Genomic DNA, 18,165 nt, shown 5'->3' on the forward strand with positions numbered 1-18,165 from the left:
TTTTCCTATTTTAAACTATATGATTTAAATACGGGGCACGCCAAATTTTCATATCTTACTTCGACCTGAAGGTTATTTATGCGATTTAGAATTTGTGTAAATTTTTTATTTTATATACTTTTTATTTTTATATACTTTTATATATTTTTATATATACTTTTTTAAATTATATACATTATATGAAAAATGCTTTAGGAATTAAAGTAATTTTAATTCATTTAGTATCGATTATGAATTAATATCACATAATTTATTGTACTTGGCTAATAGTATTAATCTTATATCGGTTTTTAAATATTTTATTTTTATCACTCTTTTAAATTTTTTGATTTTTTTACGTACTTGGCGTATTTTTTTATCTTTATAAAGTTTTTTTTTTAGGGGTATGCAATTAATACTATACAATTAATTGGAATAGAATTCATCTAAGTGACGTCCCATATTGCTATTAAATTGACTAAAACATAAATTTGATCAATGACGTCAAATTGACATTACTTTGTATTTTTCTTGAGATTATATTATTATCGTATTATTACAATTATTATCATCTCTAAAATAGCAACGAATTAATATTTCACTTTTCAGTATTTATAAAAATCATGAAAATATTGCATATATCTTATTCCGACAAATATATATTTTTTGTAAAATCGATAATCTTTAGAATTATATAAATACAAGTGTGACGCACACATGTGAGAATTGTTAGAATAAAAGACCGTTTTTTCCTTTATTTAAGTGATGTTGATAATAGTATTGTAATGACAGATTATCTTTATTCACGTTAACGTCGAAGAATTAATCAATGAATTTGTTTATCAATCATTTATGTCTCGATAAGTGAATGAGCAATATCTTGATTGAATTATGTATATATATCTTCTACGTAGGATATATATATACATACTATATTCTACGTAGGATATATATATATACATAATTCATATCCTATGAATTATGTATATATATATCCTACGTAGAATATATTTAAAGAGGGAAAGTGAAACATTTTCTAAACATATTTAATACATATTTTGTTACAACTTAATTTAATTAAACGATAAATATTGTGGTATTTAATTCTATAACCTGATGTGAACCTGATTATATTATATGTTGCATAATGAGTGTAGATAATAAAGGCAATTAACATTAAGTTTTGATAATATCCCTCATTTTAATTAATAAAATAAAAGTAAAATAGGACTAAAAAAACTGTTATCTTAATTTGATTCAAAATATTAAGTTTATTATTTTTATTAATCTTTCTATACAAAATCATGCAAATTGTATTTTTGTATGATTAAATATTAATAACTTTTTAAGCTAATCATTTTAAATGAATAAACAATAGGTTTTTCTTTTTTCCTCCGAATATTATTTTTTATATGTAAGATTAAAATTGCGTAACTTTTGCTTCACTTAAATCACAACGGATTTATATGTATGAATTAAAACTATTAAGAGAATTCAAATTTTTGTAATAAATTGACAATAGTACTCGCTATTCTACGTATAGCAAAAATAATTGATAAATAGACTATTATATTTTTAATTCCTTATTTTTCCATATTGCATCTTCAGTATATGTACATATATGATTGAGGAATATGGATTTTCTGGACAATTTAACGCGTCCATTTGTTTCCTCGTGCGATGATTCATTCATCATTGGTAACATTTATGTATCTGTGGTATCACAATCGGTCGCTACGGGGTTGACATATATCGGGTGTCTAATATATAAAGCGCGCGTAACATTCTCTCTCTCTCTTTCTATTCTTTTGCTCACGATATGTATCGCATGCACACACATATATAATCACAGAGTTAAATCACCACCGCTCGCGTTATTCCCGTTCTATTTCTCTCTCTTTCGTGATCAGTGCTTATTATATTTTTTTCCTTGTCTTTAGTGTCAAGTCTGTATACTACGGCTGCTGTATATATACGAACGATACGATGACAGAGTGTAGGCGCGCGCAGGTCGGTTGGTTAACTGTACATGTGTGTAAGTGGTGAGCCACTTCCTGATGGCGCAATGGCCCGCTTCCTCTCCCTCTTCGTCTGTCTTTGCTCTTTATGCGAATTACATCGTCTTCTCTCTCCCTCCTCCCTCCCTCTCTCTCTCTCTCTCTCTTTTTTTCTCCATGCATTCTGTCTCTTCTTACTCTATCACACTTTCTCTGCCTACCCATTTCTCTTTTTTTGCTTGTTATTAAAATAACACAATAAAATGCCACGCGAAATCTTATTAATGTAATAAAGTTGTAGACTCTGTTGAACAAAATTTCATAAATTGAAATAAACACAGTAAAATTTGTAAAAAGAAACAATATTATATACTTAAAAATTTTCTTGCTTGAATTGTAGAGAAAATATGAGAGAAGAATGAGAGTGTTTTAATAAGATTTTTAATCAAGACTACCATATAATTTTTTTATCTCTCTTCCTTCTCACTGTCTGTACAAAGAAAAAATAAGAGTATTTTGAATATTTCTCGGAAAAAAGAGAGGATCTTACATGTTATTTGTAAGCTTGCCAGAATTTTGTTTTATATCTTTTTCCTTTGTTGCTTCGGCACAAGCATACATTACTTTTCACAATCAAAATCGAGCGCATTAAAAGCAATGTTAATTTTTAATCAGTAAATGTTCGCAAAAATAATGATACATCATAATCTAAAATATATTAATATATTAATAATATGTAAAATCTATATAATATGTAAAATATATAATATATATATAAATATATTATTATCTTCGCTTATTCGAGATAATTGTGATTTACCGTTAATTATGAAATAATCACATAAAAATATATTATCTCAAAACTACCTAGGTATACTAGCTTCGTTCTTTCACAGAATTTCCCACGTATATATACGTTAGCATAAGAATGATCTTTTCGCAACGACAACGGACGCTGCGTGTAATTAAGTGAAGAATTGTAATGAAAACCACGTCTTTTAAGGAAGAGAGATAAAAAAATTATATGGTAGTCTTGATTAAAAATCTTATTAAAACACTCTCATTCTTCTCTCATATTTTCTCTACAATTCAAGCAAGAAAATTTTTAAGTATATAATATTGTTTCTTTTTACAAATTTTACTGTGTTTATTTCAATTTATGAAAAGGCAAAAGAAAATTTACAAGCTTCCCATGTATTATTGTCACAATGCATGCTATATAAATAAACCTTCATAACAAATTACATAATTTAACATTGTTTTATTATAAAAAAAATAATTTCACTATAAAAAAAAAATAGGAAACTCGTGATATTTTTGCCAATGCCAAGAAAAAAATTTGTTACAACTTAAGCATGTTATTGCACATTAAATGCAAATATTCAGTATTTCGTAAATGTTTCCTTCGCTGGAAATTTTTAGATAAATTCATCTTAGATAAATTCATCTTAGATAAATTCTTAAACACTATTTTCGTATCATGTGTTTTTCAATGATAATATCTTTTTAATGCGAAATTGCATATAAATTGTTAGCTAGGTGTCGCTATGATGAGTAATTTTATATACACACACACATGTATATGAATGTATGTATGTATGATGTGCGTTATTACATACGAGAAAGTTTTCCAAGATGCAATTATAAAGAAATATATAATTACCTATATATCTAGTTATTTCACATCAAGTTCTTGTCATTACGATTTCTAAAATTAATTAAAGAGATTAAGTATTTATTAAAGAGGAAGAGAGGAGGGGGAGGGAAAGAGAAAAGAAAATTAGAAAATAAAAATATATTAAAGATAAAGATGATAGCGGTTTGTAAAGTGTACGAGGCAGTAAAAAGATGGAGAGAAAAAATTATGCGAAATCGCGCATAAATGTGACGCAAAAACACACCGAATGAGAATTATTAATTGAAAACTGTTAAAAATTGTTCAACCTTCATGCTGTATATGTGTATCACTACCGTAGGCCGGTTCGATCGAGCGAGCACATGAATGGGAACGGGTGGAGCGGTTACAGGGAAAAAATATGAATGAAGTCGTGCGGTAGTGACAGTCGCGTACGCGGATTTACGTTCGCCGCGCATGCGTCCCCGATCCGTAATGTACGTACGTAGCACGTGCATCGTTTCGTGCCATTCAGCGTAAGTAGCACCACTGACGAAGTTACTGTAAAAGATAGCCAATATTATGAGTACTCATTTTGAAAAATCCATCATTAAGCTAAAGGAAATATATAACACGAAATATAACATGACAAAAAAAAATATATATATATATATATGTGTATATATATATAAATATATATATATATATATATATATATATGTATGTATGTACGTATGATGGATGTATGTATATATGTATACTATTTTTTGTCTTTCAAATCTAAAAATTCATAATTTTCGTAATTTATTTGTTGCTTTTAAAATTAATTACATGCTTATTTCCTTGATATTGATTTTTTTAAATATTATTATACAATATTTTATAGATATTATTTTTAAAAAAACAATTAACATATTTAAAGTATTTGTTACTATTTTTCTAAAAATATATACGAAATATTATTTGAAATATTTATAATTATTTAGATTATTTATGTAAAAATATTTTTATTTATAAATGTTTATATCTATAAAAATTTTTATTTTTTAGAAATTATAATAATTTTCGATAAAAAAGTTAATAAAAAAATCCAATTGCCCACAATAATATTTTTTTTTAAATATTAATTGAACACATAAATATTAATTGAACACATTATGCAAAATTTACTTTAAGTAAGATTGGATTCTAGCTTTGAGTGTGTAATATTTTTTATTTCATTTTCTTTATTCATATTTTTCACTTATTTTGCAGTGAAAATCACTGATATTTGTAAAATTTATAAAATGGAACACTTAACAACGTACAAATATTATAAAATTTGTCGTCCTTCATATTATTATTATATATTTCTATATATATAATGCTATATATTTCTTATATATTATCATTATATATACTACATAGTTTCATACATATTTTTTATATTATCATTATACCATATATTTTGTAAAATATGTTATTTTTTAAATTAATTAAACACGATAAATGTCCAGATCAATAATTTAGAATAGAGTTTAAAAGTGCACTTAAAAAACGCAAACGCATTTTAACAATACAATAGACAAATAAAACTTTATATTAGCTTACAAAGACATAGATATCAAATACTTAAATTGAGTATGCTTTGTTGACATAAAATTAGATTATTGATAATATTAATTATATATACGTATATAATAAAATTGAAAATTGATATGCAACAAATAATTAAAAATAGTAATTAATAAAGATATAGAGAAAAAGAATTCAAATATATATAAATATATACTCAATAATCTCATATATTTTACTTACATTATCTGTATCGAAGAAACTAATAAATTATGTATCTAATAAACCCAAAAATTATTATCTGATAAATGTATTTGGTATAAACAAGCCGGTGCTGGGACTGTCTTCCTTGGATCATAGAGTCTGCACCGGACTCTGATTTTTTATAAATATTTTTATGTTTTTTTAAACACAGTAATATTTTCTTATTAATTATTGTTTTATAAAACAAGCCGATGGGATTGTCATCCTTGGGTGACAGAGTCCGCATCAACTATGTTTTTATAAAATAAGCCGGTAAGTGCTGAGACTGTCATCCTTGGGTGGTAGAGTCCGCACCGGCGATGTTTTTATAAAATAAGTCAGTGGGTGCTGGGATTGTCACAAATAACGCCGCGAATAACATTCGTGATACGAATTATTATATCGTAAAAAAAATTAATAAAAACAATTAAAAATCAAAATTGACGGCCATTAGTTCTGGACACTCCAATTCTTCGTTCGTCGCAGTTGATGTCAATGTTAATTGAATGAATTTATCGTATGGGCATAATATTTCACAGCCGGGAATGCGTTTTTCTATTATTATTGGTGGAATGCCTAAATAATGTACCACCTACAAGAAATAAATTTCATTTGTTAATTGTTAGGTATTATTGATAAATATTATGCGTGTTATCCAACGTTACTGGTAGGCACAGACGAGAAATTAGACGCTTACTTTAACAAAAAACTTGCTATTTTTTTCATGCAATTCTATGATAATACTGCTCGTGTATTGTGGAACATGTTCACAGAATATATTTAAAGCGTGCGATATTGCGGCCACATTTATATCGTGTCCAGAAAAAAGATTGAGCTTTCGATCTTTTAAAGTTCCATTGATCACTTCATTCATATCGTTAATTATTCTGCGTAATAATATACCTGTAAAAAATTGCATAAATATTTTATATAAATTTTAAAAGATATAAAAATATATAGACACACACATACAGGTATGATATTTAGCAATGTACATGAATGTTTTATATTAGATTACACATGATCAAAAGATATGTACTGTTCTTTTATATAGTAATAAAATAATAATAATAAAAATTTATAAAATAATAAATTCCATGTTTTTTTCAGAAATTCAAAAGTTATTTGATAATTATTTGTATTCTAGAGATCTAAAACGCTACCGTAACAAATGCTACCGTTTCAAAATGCTATTATTTATAACAAAGGTACTATATATTTCGCATATTTAAAATATATTGCAACAAAAATAACATTTTAAAAAATGTATGACGTTAAAAGCGATTATATTTTTATCATTTTTATTGTTATATTCCAGAAAAATGTGAGAGGAAATAGAATAAATAAATTTATGGCCGAATTTATGTAATAAAAATATATAATATCAAAATATTTCATCGAAGATTAATCTTTAATACTCTTTCATAGATAATTTATATATTATTTAATTTAAGTAAAATATGTTTTTGATTCAAATATACCTCCATTAAGTTTATTTAATAATGTGCCGTAACTAAATAGATTAAATTGTAAAATCGCAGCATCCAAAAGTGCGCCATTTGGAAATAAGTCTTGTGTCCACTTTGGTAAATGTAGTCCAAAAGATTCTTCTGCAAGTAAAGTCTGATATAAAAGATTGAGATGAAACATTGTCGTCATATTTTTTCCTGTGTAGATCGATAGTTCTTTCATTATACCAGCAAACTTTGCTATTTTTTCTTTTACTGTTATATTATTTTCTACCATGTCGTTATAGAGTCGGATATATCTAAAAAGAAATGTGCATATTTGAAATAGAGTAAAGAAGTAATTTCAAGAAGAAATATAATTAAATAATTATATATTATTTAATGATAAAATATTATTTATGATAAAATTTATATAACATAATCTTTGCAAATGCAGCATTTTTCTAAAACATAACGCTAAAAAGTCTTAAATATCATAATTGAATTAAATAATCTATATATAATATAATACTTATTACGTATATATAATTATGCTAAAATATAAATGTTCAAAATGTTTCGATAAGAGAAGAGATTTATTATGAATGTCTAGATTTTATCTATTATATATATCGTTTGGCTTACATATCTTTTTTTATTAATTTGTTATAATTTATTCTTAATTCTGTTAATATAATTAAACTCTGTTATTTGAGATGTACGACTTATTGTTATTATATATAGTGAAGAAAAAAAAATTATTTACACAGGGCACTGAATTGGAAACAACAGCTGATCATGAGTTATATTAATGTACGTAAAATCCACTGGTTGCCAAAGAAGCAGTGGATTCCACTTTTGCATGTCAGTAGGTGGATAAAGTGCTGCAAAAACTAATAGTAAACTCATTTTGGTCCTAGGGAACATTGTGCTCCGTGCATAGATATATGGCTGATAGTACATATTTCCGAGAAAACTGTTGTATCTATTTTTTAACATCAATCCTAATTGATGCACTCTCTTCTTGCCGACCTTAATAACATTATTAATAAATATAAATAATAAGAGAAATAAAATGTAATGTTTTCTTTCAAAGAAACGAAAATTTGAAAATAAAGCAATATTTTTCATGCGAAAACAAAAACATAAGAATAAGGTCGATCTTCTGTTACAGATGTATTTATTTAACCACATTTATCTTGATGTATGTTGACAAATCTTGAGCAAAACCGTTTTAATGGTAATTTATATTTTTTTGAAAATTATAAATATGTAATATATTTATATTAATAGTGAAAAGATTAAAAATGTAATGCAATATGTTATATAATGTATAAATAAGATATCTTACATTAGTTAATTGACCATTACCATATGGATAATAGCCATAATCTTTATATGGATCATTTGGATAAGATTCATTTTTTTGAACATCTGCCGTACGATCGCCATGTCTGAATATCTGAAAATTTTAACATTACCTTAGTTTCGAATATTTTAGGAGAATTTTTTTTGCAGAACATTAATTTTCATATCGTACCACGCTCACTAATCGTAATTTCGTGCCTTGTGATTGTTCTAAATCACATGTTCCTAATATTGTATGTAAACCAAAACAAAGAATTAGCGCAATTCCTAGATCACGTAGAAATTTCTTCATCTTTCAAACTAAATATATAATAATTATAAAATTTAAATATATTTTATAATAATGAATCTACACAATAAAAATGTCATTAACGTGAAATTACTTACATTAAGGAAGACACGTCTAATATTCTTGATGTATATTATCAAAGTGAAAATGTTGATCGCTTTTGACCTTATATATAATAAACTGATCATTCTTGACTTTATATAAGCTAACATCTGTTTAAATACGCACGTCTGGTGTCTATTATATATCTCGTCAAAATGTGACAATACTAATCACTTTTAATGTATTTTGTCAAAATGACAATGCTAATCGCTTTTGATGTATTTTGTCAAAGTGACAATGCTGATCGCTTATTTAAACTGGCGTTTACATCTATTTGAAATATGCACATCTTATGTTCTTGATGTATTTTATTGTAGTAATAATGCCGATTACTTTTGACTTTATCTAAATTGAGTCTTACATCTGTTTGAAATGATATCATTAAATAAATGTTTAACAATCCATTATCAGCTGTCGCGTTTTTCATGCAAAGCATAGATGAGAGCAGGGTTGGGAAAGTTACTTTTTAAAAGTAACTCGTTACCGTTCTTTTTTCTAAAAAATAACTCGTTACCGTTACTCGTTACCAATTTTCAAAAGTAACTCGTTACTGTTACCGTTACTTAAAAATAACGCGTCGTTATAATTTTCGTTATTTTTTTAAATATAAGTTTATTAAATATTACAGGGTTTATTTTAAAATAAATGAAAACATTACTAAATTTTATCGAAATTCTTTATTAATTTTTAAAAGAATTTGCTGTTGTGTCATCATTTAGCTGCCTTCTTTGTGGCGTTAATACAGATCCACCGAACATTTTCACTGAAATTTTTTTTTCACATGTGTCCAATGACGCGTTTACGTACATGTGATTCTGCATTCCACACTCTTCTTTGAATGAAAATTACACCGAGTAAATTTGCAAAAAGTAGCAATAAAAGTAACTGTTAAATTCGTTACTCGTTACCGAAAAATGTAACGAAGAGTTACTTTTTTCGTTACAACGTAACGCGTTCCCAACCCTGAATATTATTATAAACTTGTATATATGAATAATAAAATTTTATTAATCAGTTTCAATTATATGAATCATATCAATCAGTATCATATCAGTTTCAATTATATTAATCATGTCAATTATATGAATAAAGTAAATATCATAAGGTTTAAGCAACAATGAATATATTGTAGAAAATTATGTAGAATTCAAACACAAATGCTTTTAGATTGGATAATACATGTTAATCTATTTTTGTATGCTAAAAGATACTCACTAATATCATATGTTTTACTGATGTATATCTAATAAACTTCCTTAAATATTATTATCTAAATAAATGTATTTGATACAAACAAGCCGGTGGATGCTGGAACTGTCTTTGGATGGCAAAATTAGTACTGATAACGTTTTTTATAAATATTTTTTAAATATTTTTATATTTTTTAAACGCAGTAATATTTTATTAAATTATTGTTTATTTATTATTAATTATTGTTTTATAAAACAAACCGATGGATGCTGGGACTGTCATCTTTAGATCGCAGAATTCGCATCAGTGATATTTTTATAACACAAGCCGATGGATGTTGAGATTGTTACCCTTAAATCACAGAATTCGTACTGGTGATGTTTTTGTAAAACAAGCCGGTGGGTGCTGGGACTGTCATTCTTGAATGGCGGAGTCCGCACCGGCGATGTTTTCAAAAAACAAGCCTGTGTGGGTACTAGGACTGTTACTCTTAGAGGGCAGAGTCCGCATTAATGATGGTTTTGTAAAACAAACCGATGGGTGCTGGGACTGTCACCTTTGGATGGCAGAGTCCGCATCGGTGATGTTTTTGTAAACCAAACTGATGGGTGCTGGGACTGTCACTCTTGGAAGGCAGAGTCCGCATCGGTGATATTTTTGTAAACCAAACTGATGGGTGCTGGGACTGTCACTTTTGAATGGCAGAGTCCGCATCGGTGATGGTTTTGTAAAACAAACCAATGGGTGCTGAGACAGTCACTTTTGGATGGCAGAGTCCACACCGGCGATGTTTTCAAAAAACAAGCCTGTGAGTGCTAGGACTGTTACTCTTGAATGGCAGAGTCCGCATCAGTGGTGGTTTTGTAAACCAAACTGATGGGTGCTGGGACTGTCACTCTTGGAAGACAGAGATCGCATGAATAATGTTTTCAATTTCATGTTTTAAAATTCTATCTGGGCAAAATGTATACAATAGAAATTGAAAAGAAATTTGGAGAAAACATTAAAGAAAGTAAATAAAAAATACTTGGATTTGCAATTTATATGTTAATTTTATTAGATACGTTAAAATGCGCAAAATGCGTGAATATATCTGCTCGTGTGTGTTAACTGCTTCTGCGAATGTTTGATTTTGAACATTGAGACCAGCAAGATCTAATAAAATTAATAATAAAATATTACTGCGTTTAAAAAACATAAAAATATTTGACAAATATTTATAAATTATAATTGTAATAGTGATCCAATTATATTATTTGTTTAATAATGATTCACATTTATCATATCAATAGATAAGAATCTAGACATACTGCCAATGTCATATTCAGTAAAACATCAGATATATAAATGCACATATATATATATATAAATGCTAGTCGCTTTAATTTTTTCTTTCTATCTTCATTACAAATATTTTACATATCAATATAATCTTAGCTTATAATATCCGGATTATTTTGAAGCAGCTGCAATTTGTGTCAACTTTATTCATATAATAATTGATATTTCACTGTGATTATTTTCATGCATTTTAGTTTGTTTATGTCTATCTAGCGGCTCATTTCCTTCTATTTCCTTATTTTGATTTGCTTCTGTTGATTCACTTCTGTTACTCCTTATTTTTAGGATGATAAAAGACATTTTTACAGAAAGTGATAACTTCCTCACTTGTAATCTGATTGTACAATCTGATAATAATATAAAGAAGATAAGTTTTTATAGAAGATAAGTTTTTTATAGAAATTTTTCATAAATATAAAAAATGAAAGAAAATTAAAATTTATTTTAAATACAAGAATAAAAATATTAACAATATGATTATTGCTAATATTGAACATATTAAAATACTACATGTCCATTTTTTATAAAAAATATTTAAGTATTTTGCAAAATAGTACACAATAAAAAATTTTGTGTTAAATTTAACATATTTCACATGTCCCAATTTATCCACTCTAATTTTAATGTTAATTTAACAAAAGGCAAGTATGTAAATAAATAACACAAGTAATATGTTTAAAAATTTACACAAAAGTGTAACACTTAAACTTTATCTGGAAATAAAGTTTATGTTAAATTAACATATTTATAATGTTAAATTTAATTAAAAGAAAATGTTATTCTTACATTTTTATGATAAATAACAGAATAAGATATGTCGATTTAACATATGGAAATTATTATAGAAAGAAAAATAACACAATTTATCTGTTCATTTTAACATATAACATATTTCATCAAAAATTCGTGCATTTACACGATATTAATTGTGTTGTTTTAACTCTTAGAAATGTTGAATATTAACTCAACGCAGAAATGTCAAAATAACGCAATGATAATATATTACATTAACATAAGAATATGTTAAAAATTTAACACAAAAATTTTTACACGAGAAAATTTTAACAGAAATACAAAATGTTTTTTACCGTGTATAAATATAAAAATTTATACTTTATACATAACACAGTTAAAATTTAATTAAATGCAGTCTATGCGGTCTTTCCTATGATTAAAGTGATTTATTATTTCGCGATGATTACCTTACGCGTATCGTGAAGATATAATTACATTGCCAATAATAATGTCATCGTGCATAAATATCTGGGTAAACAAAAGCATGCTTTTCCTAAAAAAATCCCACGTTAAAATTATTTATACTTTAAACTTTAATCTTCGCGAGCACGAAGAAAAACTGTTTAATTATTTCTATTCTTTAATAGAATAATGACAAATCGAATATCAAAAAGTTGTTATTCTTCTCGCGCATCAATCTTTCACAGGAAATTTTGTCCTATATTTAGTCGGTTTTTTTTATTACGTCCTCACACCACGAGTGCGTTTGTACTGGTGTGAGAACGTGAAGACCTCGCACCTACCGGAGTTCCCAATGCAGCCTGATCTGTACTCTCGGTTTTGTTCGATGGTTAAATTCTAAATATAAAGCCGTTACGCGCGTGTGCATTCGCCCACCGACATGTATATACTACGCGCTCGTATCTCGTTGTGTTTGAACCACCCGATGTAATTGCTTGCTCGGTTTGCCTTTTCTGACACCGGAAATTATTCTGTCGATTCGAGCCAATTTTTTCGCTTACCTGTTCACATATACACACATATAAATATCTCGAAACGGAAAGGGATATCGATATTACTATATATGTATACGTATATAGGAGCAAAGCAAATTGTCAGATATTATGTGACATATTAGAATGTAATCTATATCTTGTATTATAATAGATTAGTAATTTCTCCTTCTCTATGCCTTTATTGTTTGATGATTCGTTTATTTTTGAGAAATGCAAGATATAGTCAAATTTATATTTATTTCACATTTTTGTGTTGATGTAAATTTCAATTTCTCATACCAGACGATTTAACACGTTATAAAATCATGATATATTATATAATAATGTTGTAATTAGAAAAAAGGGCTAGTGTGTACATAAGAAGCGTAAACATAAACGTTGGAAGTGGTAACAAACTTTCCAAATAAAGACAATAAGAGAGGAAGCCCATCCGTTCGAAGGGGCTTTCACAAAACTCCATTCAGCGACCAAGTAAATGACATAAAAAGCCGCGATCCAGAATTTTATTTTTTAATTTAAAATACTTCCACATCGGTATTATATATTATATAATTGCATCCTTTTTATATAATTCTCTTTCGACATTTTGTATGACGTGTTCTTTTTTTGCTAAATAGATAATAAAAAGGAAAAAAATGTTGAGCGGAATTGCGTACAATATGAATCATAAATAAAAATGAGTAAGAATAAAACATTGGTCAGATATGTTACCGTTATTGCGCATCATGCTTTTAATTGACGCACTCATCACAGGCGCAATTGCGAGGAAAATAATAATTGTACGAGCAGTCAGGAACGGTTTCTAGATTGGAGGAAGCCACGGTATTCTCACGCGAATACAAGCGTACGGTCATAATTGATCGTTTTTCGTGGAAAAGCAAGCTGACGTTTCCCAACCGCGCGAACTGCACGATAATGAGAGAAAAATTACAAAATGGAGAAACTCTGTGAGAGACCCTAGAACGATGTAAGTGACGGTCGCGGAAGAACCGAACGGAGATAAAGCGATGATTGTGCGTAGCGCGTACGTAGACCGCATGAATACTTACAATTGCGTAAGTAGAACAATCCTTTCGGAGCCATTGTTCCTATATCTCTTTGCAAAAGATTTACCATAATATATAATTTACCATAACATATAATTATATTATTCGATCAACGCAGGCGAGAGAAATAAATTATGATTGTTCCAAATTAAGATAGATATTGCATTTAAAAAAATAAAACAGATATTATTTAAAATAATAATTTAGATTTCTCATTTAAGCCATATTATATAGATCTTTCTAAATATAAAATAACTTTTATTTAAAATATATTTTTATAACTCTCTATTATTTAAAGAAATAATTGAATATATTTAATAATCAAGCAAAACACATATATAAATATAAATATATATATATATATATATATATATATATATATTCCTCTACATTATTCTTATAATTCTTATATGTTTCTTAATGCACAAAACCGAAAATAATTTTATTAATTGATTTAATGAATTTATAATCATGCGTATGCATTTAATATTAGAGATTGAGATCTCCAATCGAGAAACGCATAAAGTGCGCGTGTATGTTACGCGGAAATGATCTATTGTATCTATTTCTTCATGCTAATAGCGAACAGAAAATTTTAGAATATATTAAACAATAAAAAAAGACGATAAAAATTGAGTGATTACTTAAAATGATTTATTTTCAAGGCACCGTTTTTCCTATGTGCATTATATAAACAGAGAATGATCATGTTGTGAACGATGAAAAGAATCAAGAAAGTGGGAAAAAGGATCTTATCGTTCTTCGCATAGGTTTCCATTCTCAGCACTGTTCGATTGTCTCCTATCTGAAAGTGTAACCGTATCAAGTTGTAAACAATTCTTTACAATCATTTTCAAAAGTGAGAAACTCTGTGAGAATGTTTGATCAGCTTATAATTACCGACTAGACCTACTAATTCTAATATAAAATATTTATTTAATAATATACATAAGCGTCTCGCATTACTAACATTTGTGTATATAGCATGGAATATAATCAAAAATTGTACACATTATATGTTACCTACTAAAAACATTTGTGAATATTAACAGAGAAAAGCTAAGAAGGATCGATCAGAAATAAGTTAGCATACTTTTCAATGAGTATAACATGCTATGTCTACAAATTGTGGTTCTGTTATGTACACAAAGAGTCGGTAATACGAGTGCAAAATAAACTTATATATTAAATATATCATTAAATATATATATATATATATATATATATATATATATATATATATATAGGGAAGACCGGGGACAAAAGTAACAGCGTCATGAAAGTAACAAGTCTCTTACTAAACACAATATGTTGAATAATTTGTACTATATAAATTACATCACTAACTTTTTTCACTATAATGAAAAGATAAGATAAAATGTGATAGATATGCAATTAATAATAGAAAAGATATAACAACAAAAAATATATATATTAATGAAATGATCTAAATATAAAAGGATCGTTTTATTTATATAAGGATCTAAGTGTTTTATTGATGAAAGCAAATTCTGAAAAAGATGAATCAATTATATCAAATGAAGAGTCTCTATATTTAAAAATTATAATTTTCCTTTAAAAGAATTAGAAGAATTAGAAGCTATAGAAGAATTTCTAAGCTTCTAATCGAAGACAATAATTTCAAAAAATTTAAGTAAATTTATTTACTGATGCATTTTTATTGTACTTAGAATTTATATAAATTTAGAAATTTATAAATTTGTATTTTAAGTAACGGAAATTATTAAAATTGAAGGAACATCCTACAAACAGATGGTGAAACGCGTGTTAACAAGAATAATATCTAATGATTTGTCTAAGACTTATAGTTGGATAAGTTTTAAAGGAAAACGTAACTTTTCTAATCTTCGAATTTGCTCAGCAATATTATCTGCTGTACAAAAAACGCATGGCTGCTCCGAAGCGATGATAGAGGCTGTAATAAAATATTGGCTTGCAAAATCTATCGAACGACAAAAACAGTCAACAAAAGAAAAAAATTCGTAAGATTTACAAGTACAAAAAAATTTTATTTTGAATGCATATTCCCAAGTAAAAGATAATTTTATTTTAAGTGCAACTTAAGTGCAATTTTATTTTGAAGTTTTATTTTGAATGCATATTCGCAAGTAAAAGATAATTTTATTTTAAGTGCAACTTAAGTGCAATGTTAAGTACCAAAGTAAAAAATGACTTACTTGACATTTTTTAAAATAATTATTGCTTATTTCTAAACCACTTCAAGTTTTTAGAAATAAACAATAATCATTTTTTTCTAGTTTTCTCTTTTGTTGAAATGTATAATTATTTTTATAAATTGTTTTTTTTTTAAGTCAAGTTTAAGATTCATATGTATACTTAAATATTAGACACTTAGACATTATCTTCGGTAATTCTGTTTTGTTAAAAAATTTTGATTTTATGAATTCTAGTATTAAATTCAACAGTATTATTTCCATTATAAATATAATATATTTTATATTTATATGATATTTATATAAATATTATGAAATATTAATAAATACGTGTATATGTATTTTCATAAAAATATGTGTAAAAACTTTTAAAAATTATTTTTTAAAATAAAAAAATGAACTTAAAATTACTTTATGTATTTATTAATTACGTAATGTAAACTTCTGTAACATATATAATCAAATAATCAGTTCTAAAAAACATGAAATTGTTTATATATATATATTAATTTTTTTAAATAATTTTTTCTTTTTGTTATAAAAATTCAAAATTAAGCAATAACGGTAAAAAATAACGGTAAATTTAGACACTCTATATTTAAATAATGTGATGATTATGATGATTATGATGATTTAATCTGATATATCTGTGTAATTTTAGCATCAGCAATTTTTAAATTTTTATATAGAATATAAAAATATATAAGAATATATATATATATATATATATATATATATATAGAATATAAAAAAAAATATATATATATATAGAATATAAAAATATATAAGAATATATATATATATATATATATATATATATATTCTTTGCGTTACATTTAAATAATATTTATTTTGAGAATGTCATGTTTTTATTACAATAAGACATGTTTTAAAATAAAGTGATATTAAAATAAACATAGCATAAAAAATTAAAAAGAATATTGCTTTTCAACTCTTATTTTAAGGAAGTCATGTTTTCGTTACGAAAACATGCCCTTAAAATAATTGATGAAAAGATGTTTTGTGTGTGTGTGTGCGCGCGCGCGCGTGTGCGTGTCTGCATGCGTGCGTGCGCCTGTGGGTGCGTGTACTTGAAAGGGAGGTTTTAGTGGGTGCGAGTCCCACATAATTCTGCCGGACCGGTCGGTAGGGTATGCATAAGGCATTTTCCCCCCTTCGAAAGAAAAAAAAAGGTTGTACATAGTACATAAATTATATGTAAATATATATATATATATATATATATGTATATGTATATGTATATATAACTTTATAATGGAAATCAAATAACTTTATTTCATATTTTGTTAGTTTAAAAGTAATTATTGGATTAATAAGATATTTGCGATTAAGATACGATTAAGATACGATTAAGCACGACATAAATCGGATAATTTTTAGAATTAGATGAACCATACATATTAATTAAAAATAATTCGATTTATGTCATTTTAATCGATTTATGTCATTTAATCATCTCAAAATCTCATTAATCCATTAAAATCACTTTTAAATCGATAAAATGCGAAGTAAAAGTTTTAGTTTTGATTTTATTCGATGTTTATATTTTATAGATAAGCGAGCTCTTTAAAAACCTTCGATGCTGGAGACTCGACGATAGCGAGAGAGAGAGAGAACCAGTAAGAAGCAAACGAGATGGCCAACATCAAAGAGAGTTCTGAAGTCTTGTTGCGAATCTTCTTTTATTTCCATTCTTTCGCGTATCCTATTTCATCTTACCACAGAAAATAAAATTTTTACATTTCGCATTTTATCGATTTAAAAATAATTTTAATGGATTAATGAGATTTTTACGATTAAAATGACACCAAACATGACATAAATCGGAATATTTTTAATTAATATGTATGGTTAATCTAGTTAAAAATAATCCGATTTATGTCGTGCTTAATGTTATTTTAATCGCAAATATCTTATTAATCCAATAAAATTATTTTTAAATCAATAAAATATGATATATATATATATATATATATATATATATATATATTCAATTTAAAACATTACATGAAATACACGCGCTGG

At 26.6% G+C, this 18,165-nt stretch overlaps 1 protein-coding gene and 1 long non-coding RNA gene across 4 annotated transcripts in view; one reads left to right on the forward strand and one right to left on the reverse strand.

Annotated features, from left to right (window-relative positions):
* The window catches only part of LOC112639647, a 39,387-nt gene extending 21,457 nt beyond the window's left edge, over nt 1-17,930 (forward strand). The window contains exon 4 of one of the 2 annotated variants that reach the window (XR_003123605.1): nt 17,694-17,930. This is a non-coding gene — a long non-coding RNA (uncharacterized LOC112639647). The remainder of the gene's footprint in view (nt 1-17,693) is intronic. The other variant, XR_003123606.1, reaches the window with a different exon arrangement.
* Nucleotides 5,414-8,757, reverse strand: LOC105258210 (venom acid phosphatase Acph-1). Of its 2 annotated transcripts, XM_011269346.3 has the most exons (7): nt 8,592-8,673; nt 8,377-8,504; nt 8,188-8,298; nt 7,603-7,868; nt 6,870-7,156; nt 6,086-6,291; nt 5,416-5,980 (listed from the first exon to the last, which is right to left on the reverse strand). In XM_011269346.3, the coding sequence occupies exons 2-7, from the start codon at nt 8,494-8,496 to the stop codon at nt 5,816-5,818; spliced, it is 1,155 nt and encodes a 384-aa protein (XP_011267648.2). In that variant the 5' UTR covers nt 8,497-8,504; nt 8,592-8,673; the 3' UTR covers nt 5,416-5,815. The 2 variants fall into 2 exon arrangements, with proteins under 2 accessions (XP_025270139.1, XP_011267648.2); XM_025414354.1 differs by lacking the exon at nt 8,377-8,504 and having other exon boundaries at nt 5,414-5,980; nt 8,592-8,757.
* Nucleotides 17,931-18,165: the final 235 nt, after the last annotated feature.

Source organism: Camponotus floridanus, unplaced genomic scaffold (genome assembly GCF_003227725.1).
Source record: "Camponotus floridanus strain SB8 unplaced genomic scaffold, Cflo_v7.5 scaffold8, whole genome shotgun sequence".
NCBI classification, from domain to species: domain Eukaryota; kingdom Metazoa; phylum Arthropoda; class Insecta; order Hymenoptera; family Formicidae; genus Camponotus; species Camponotus floridanus.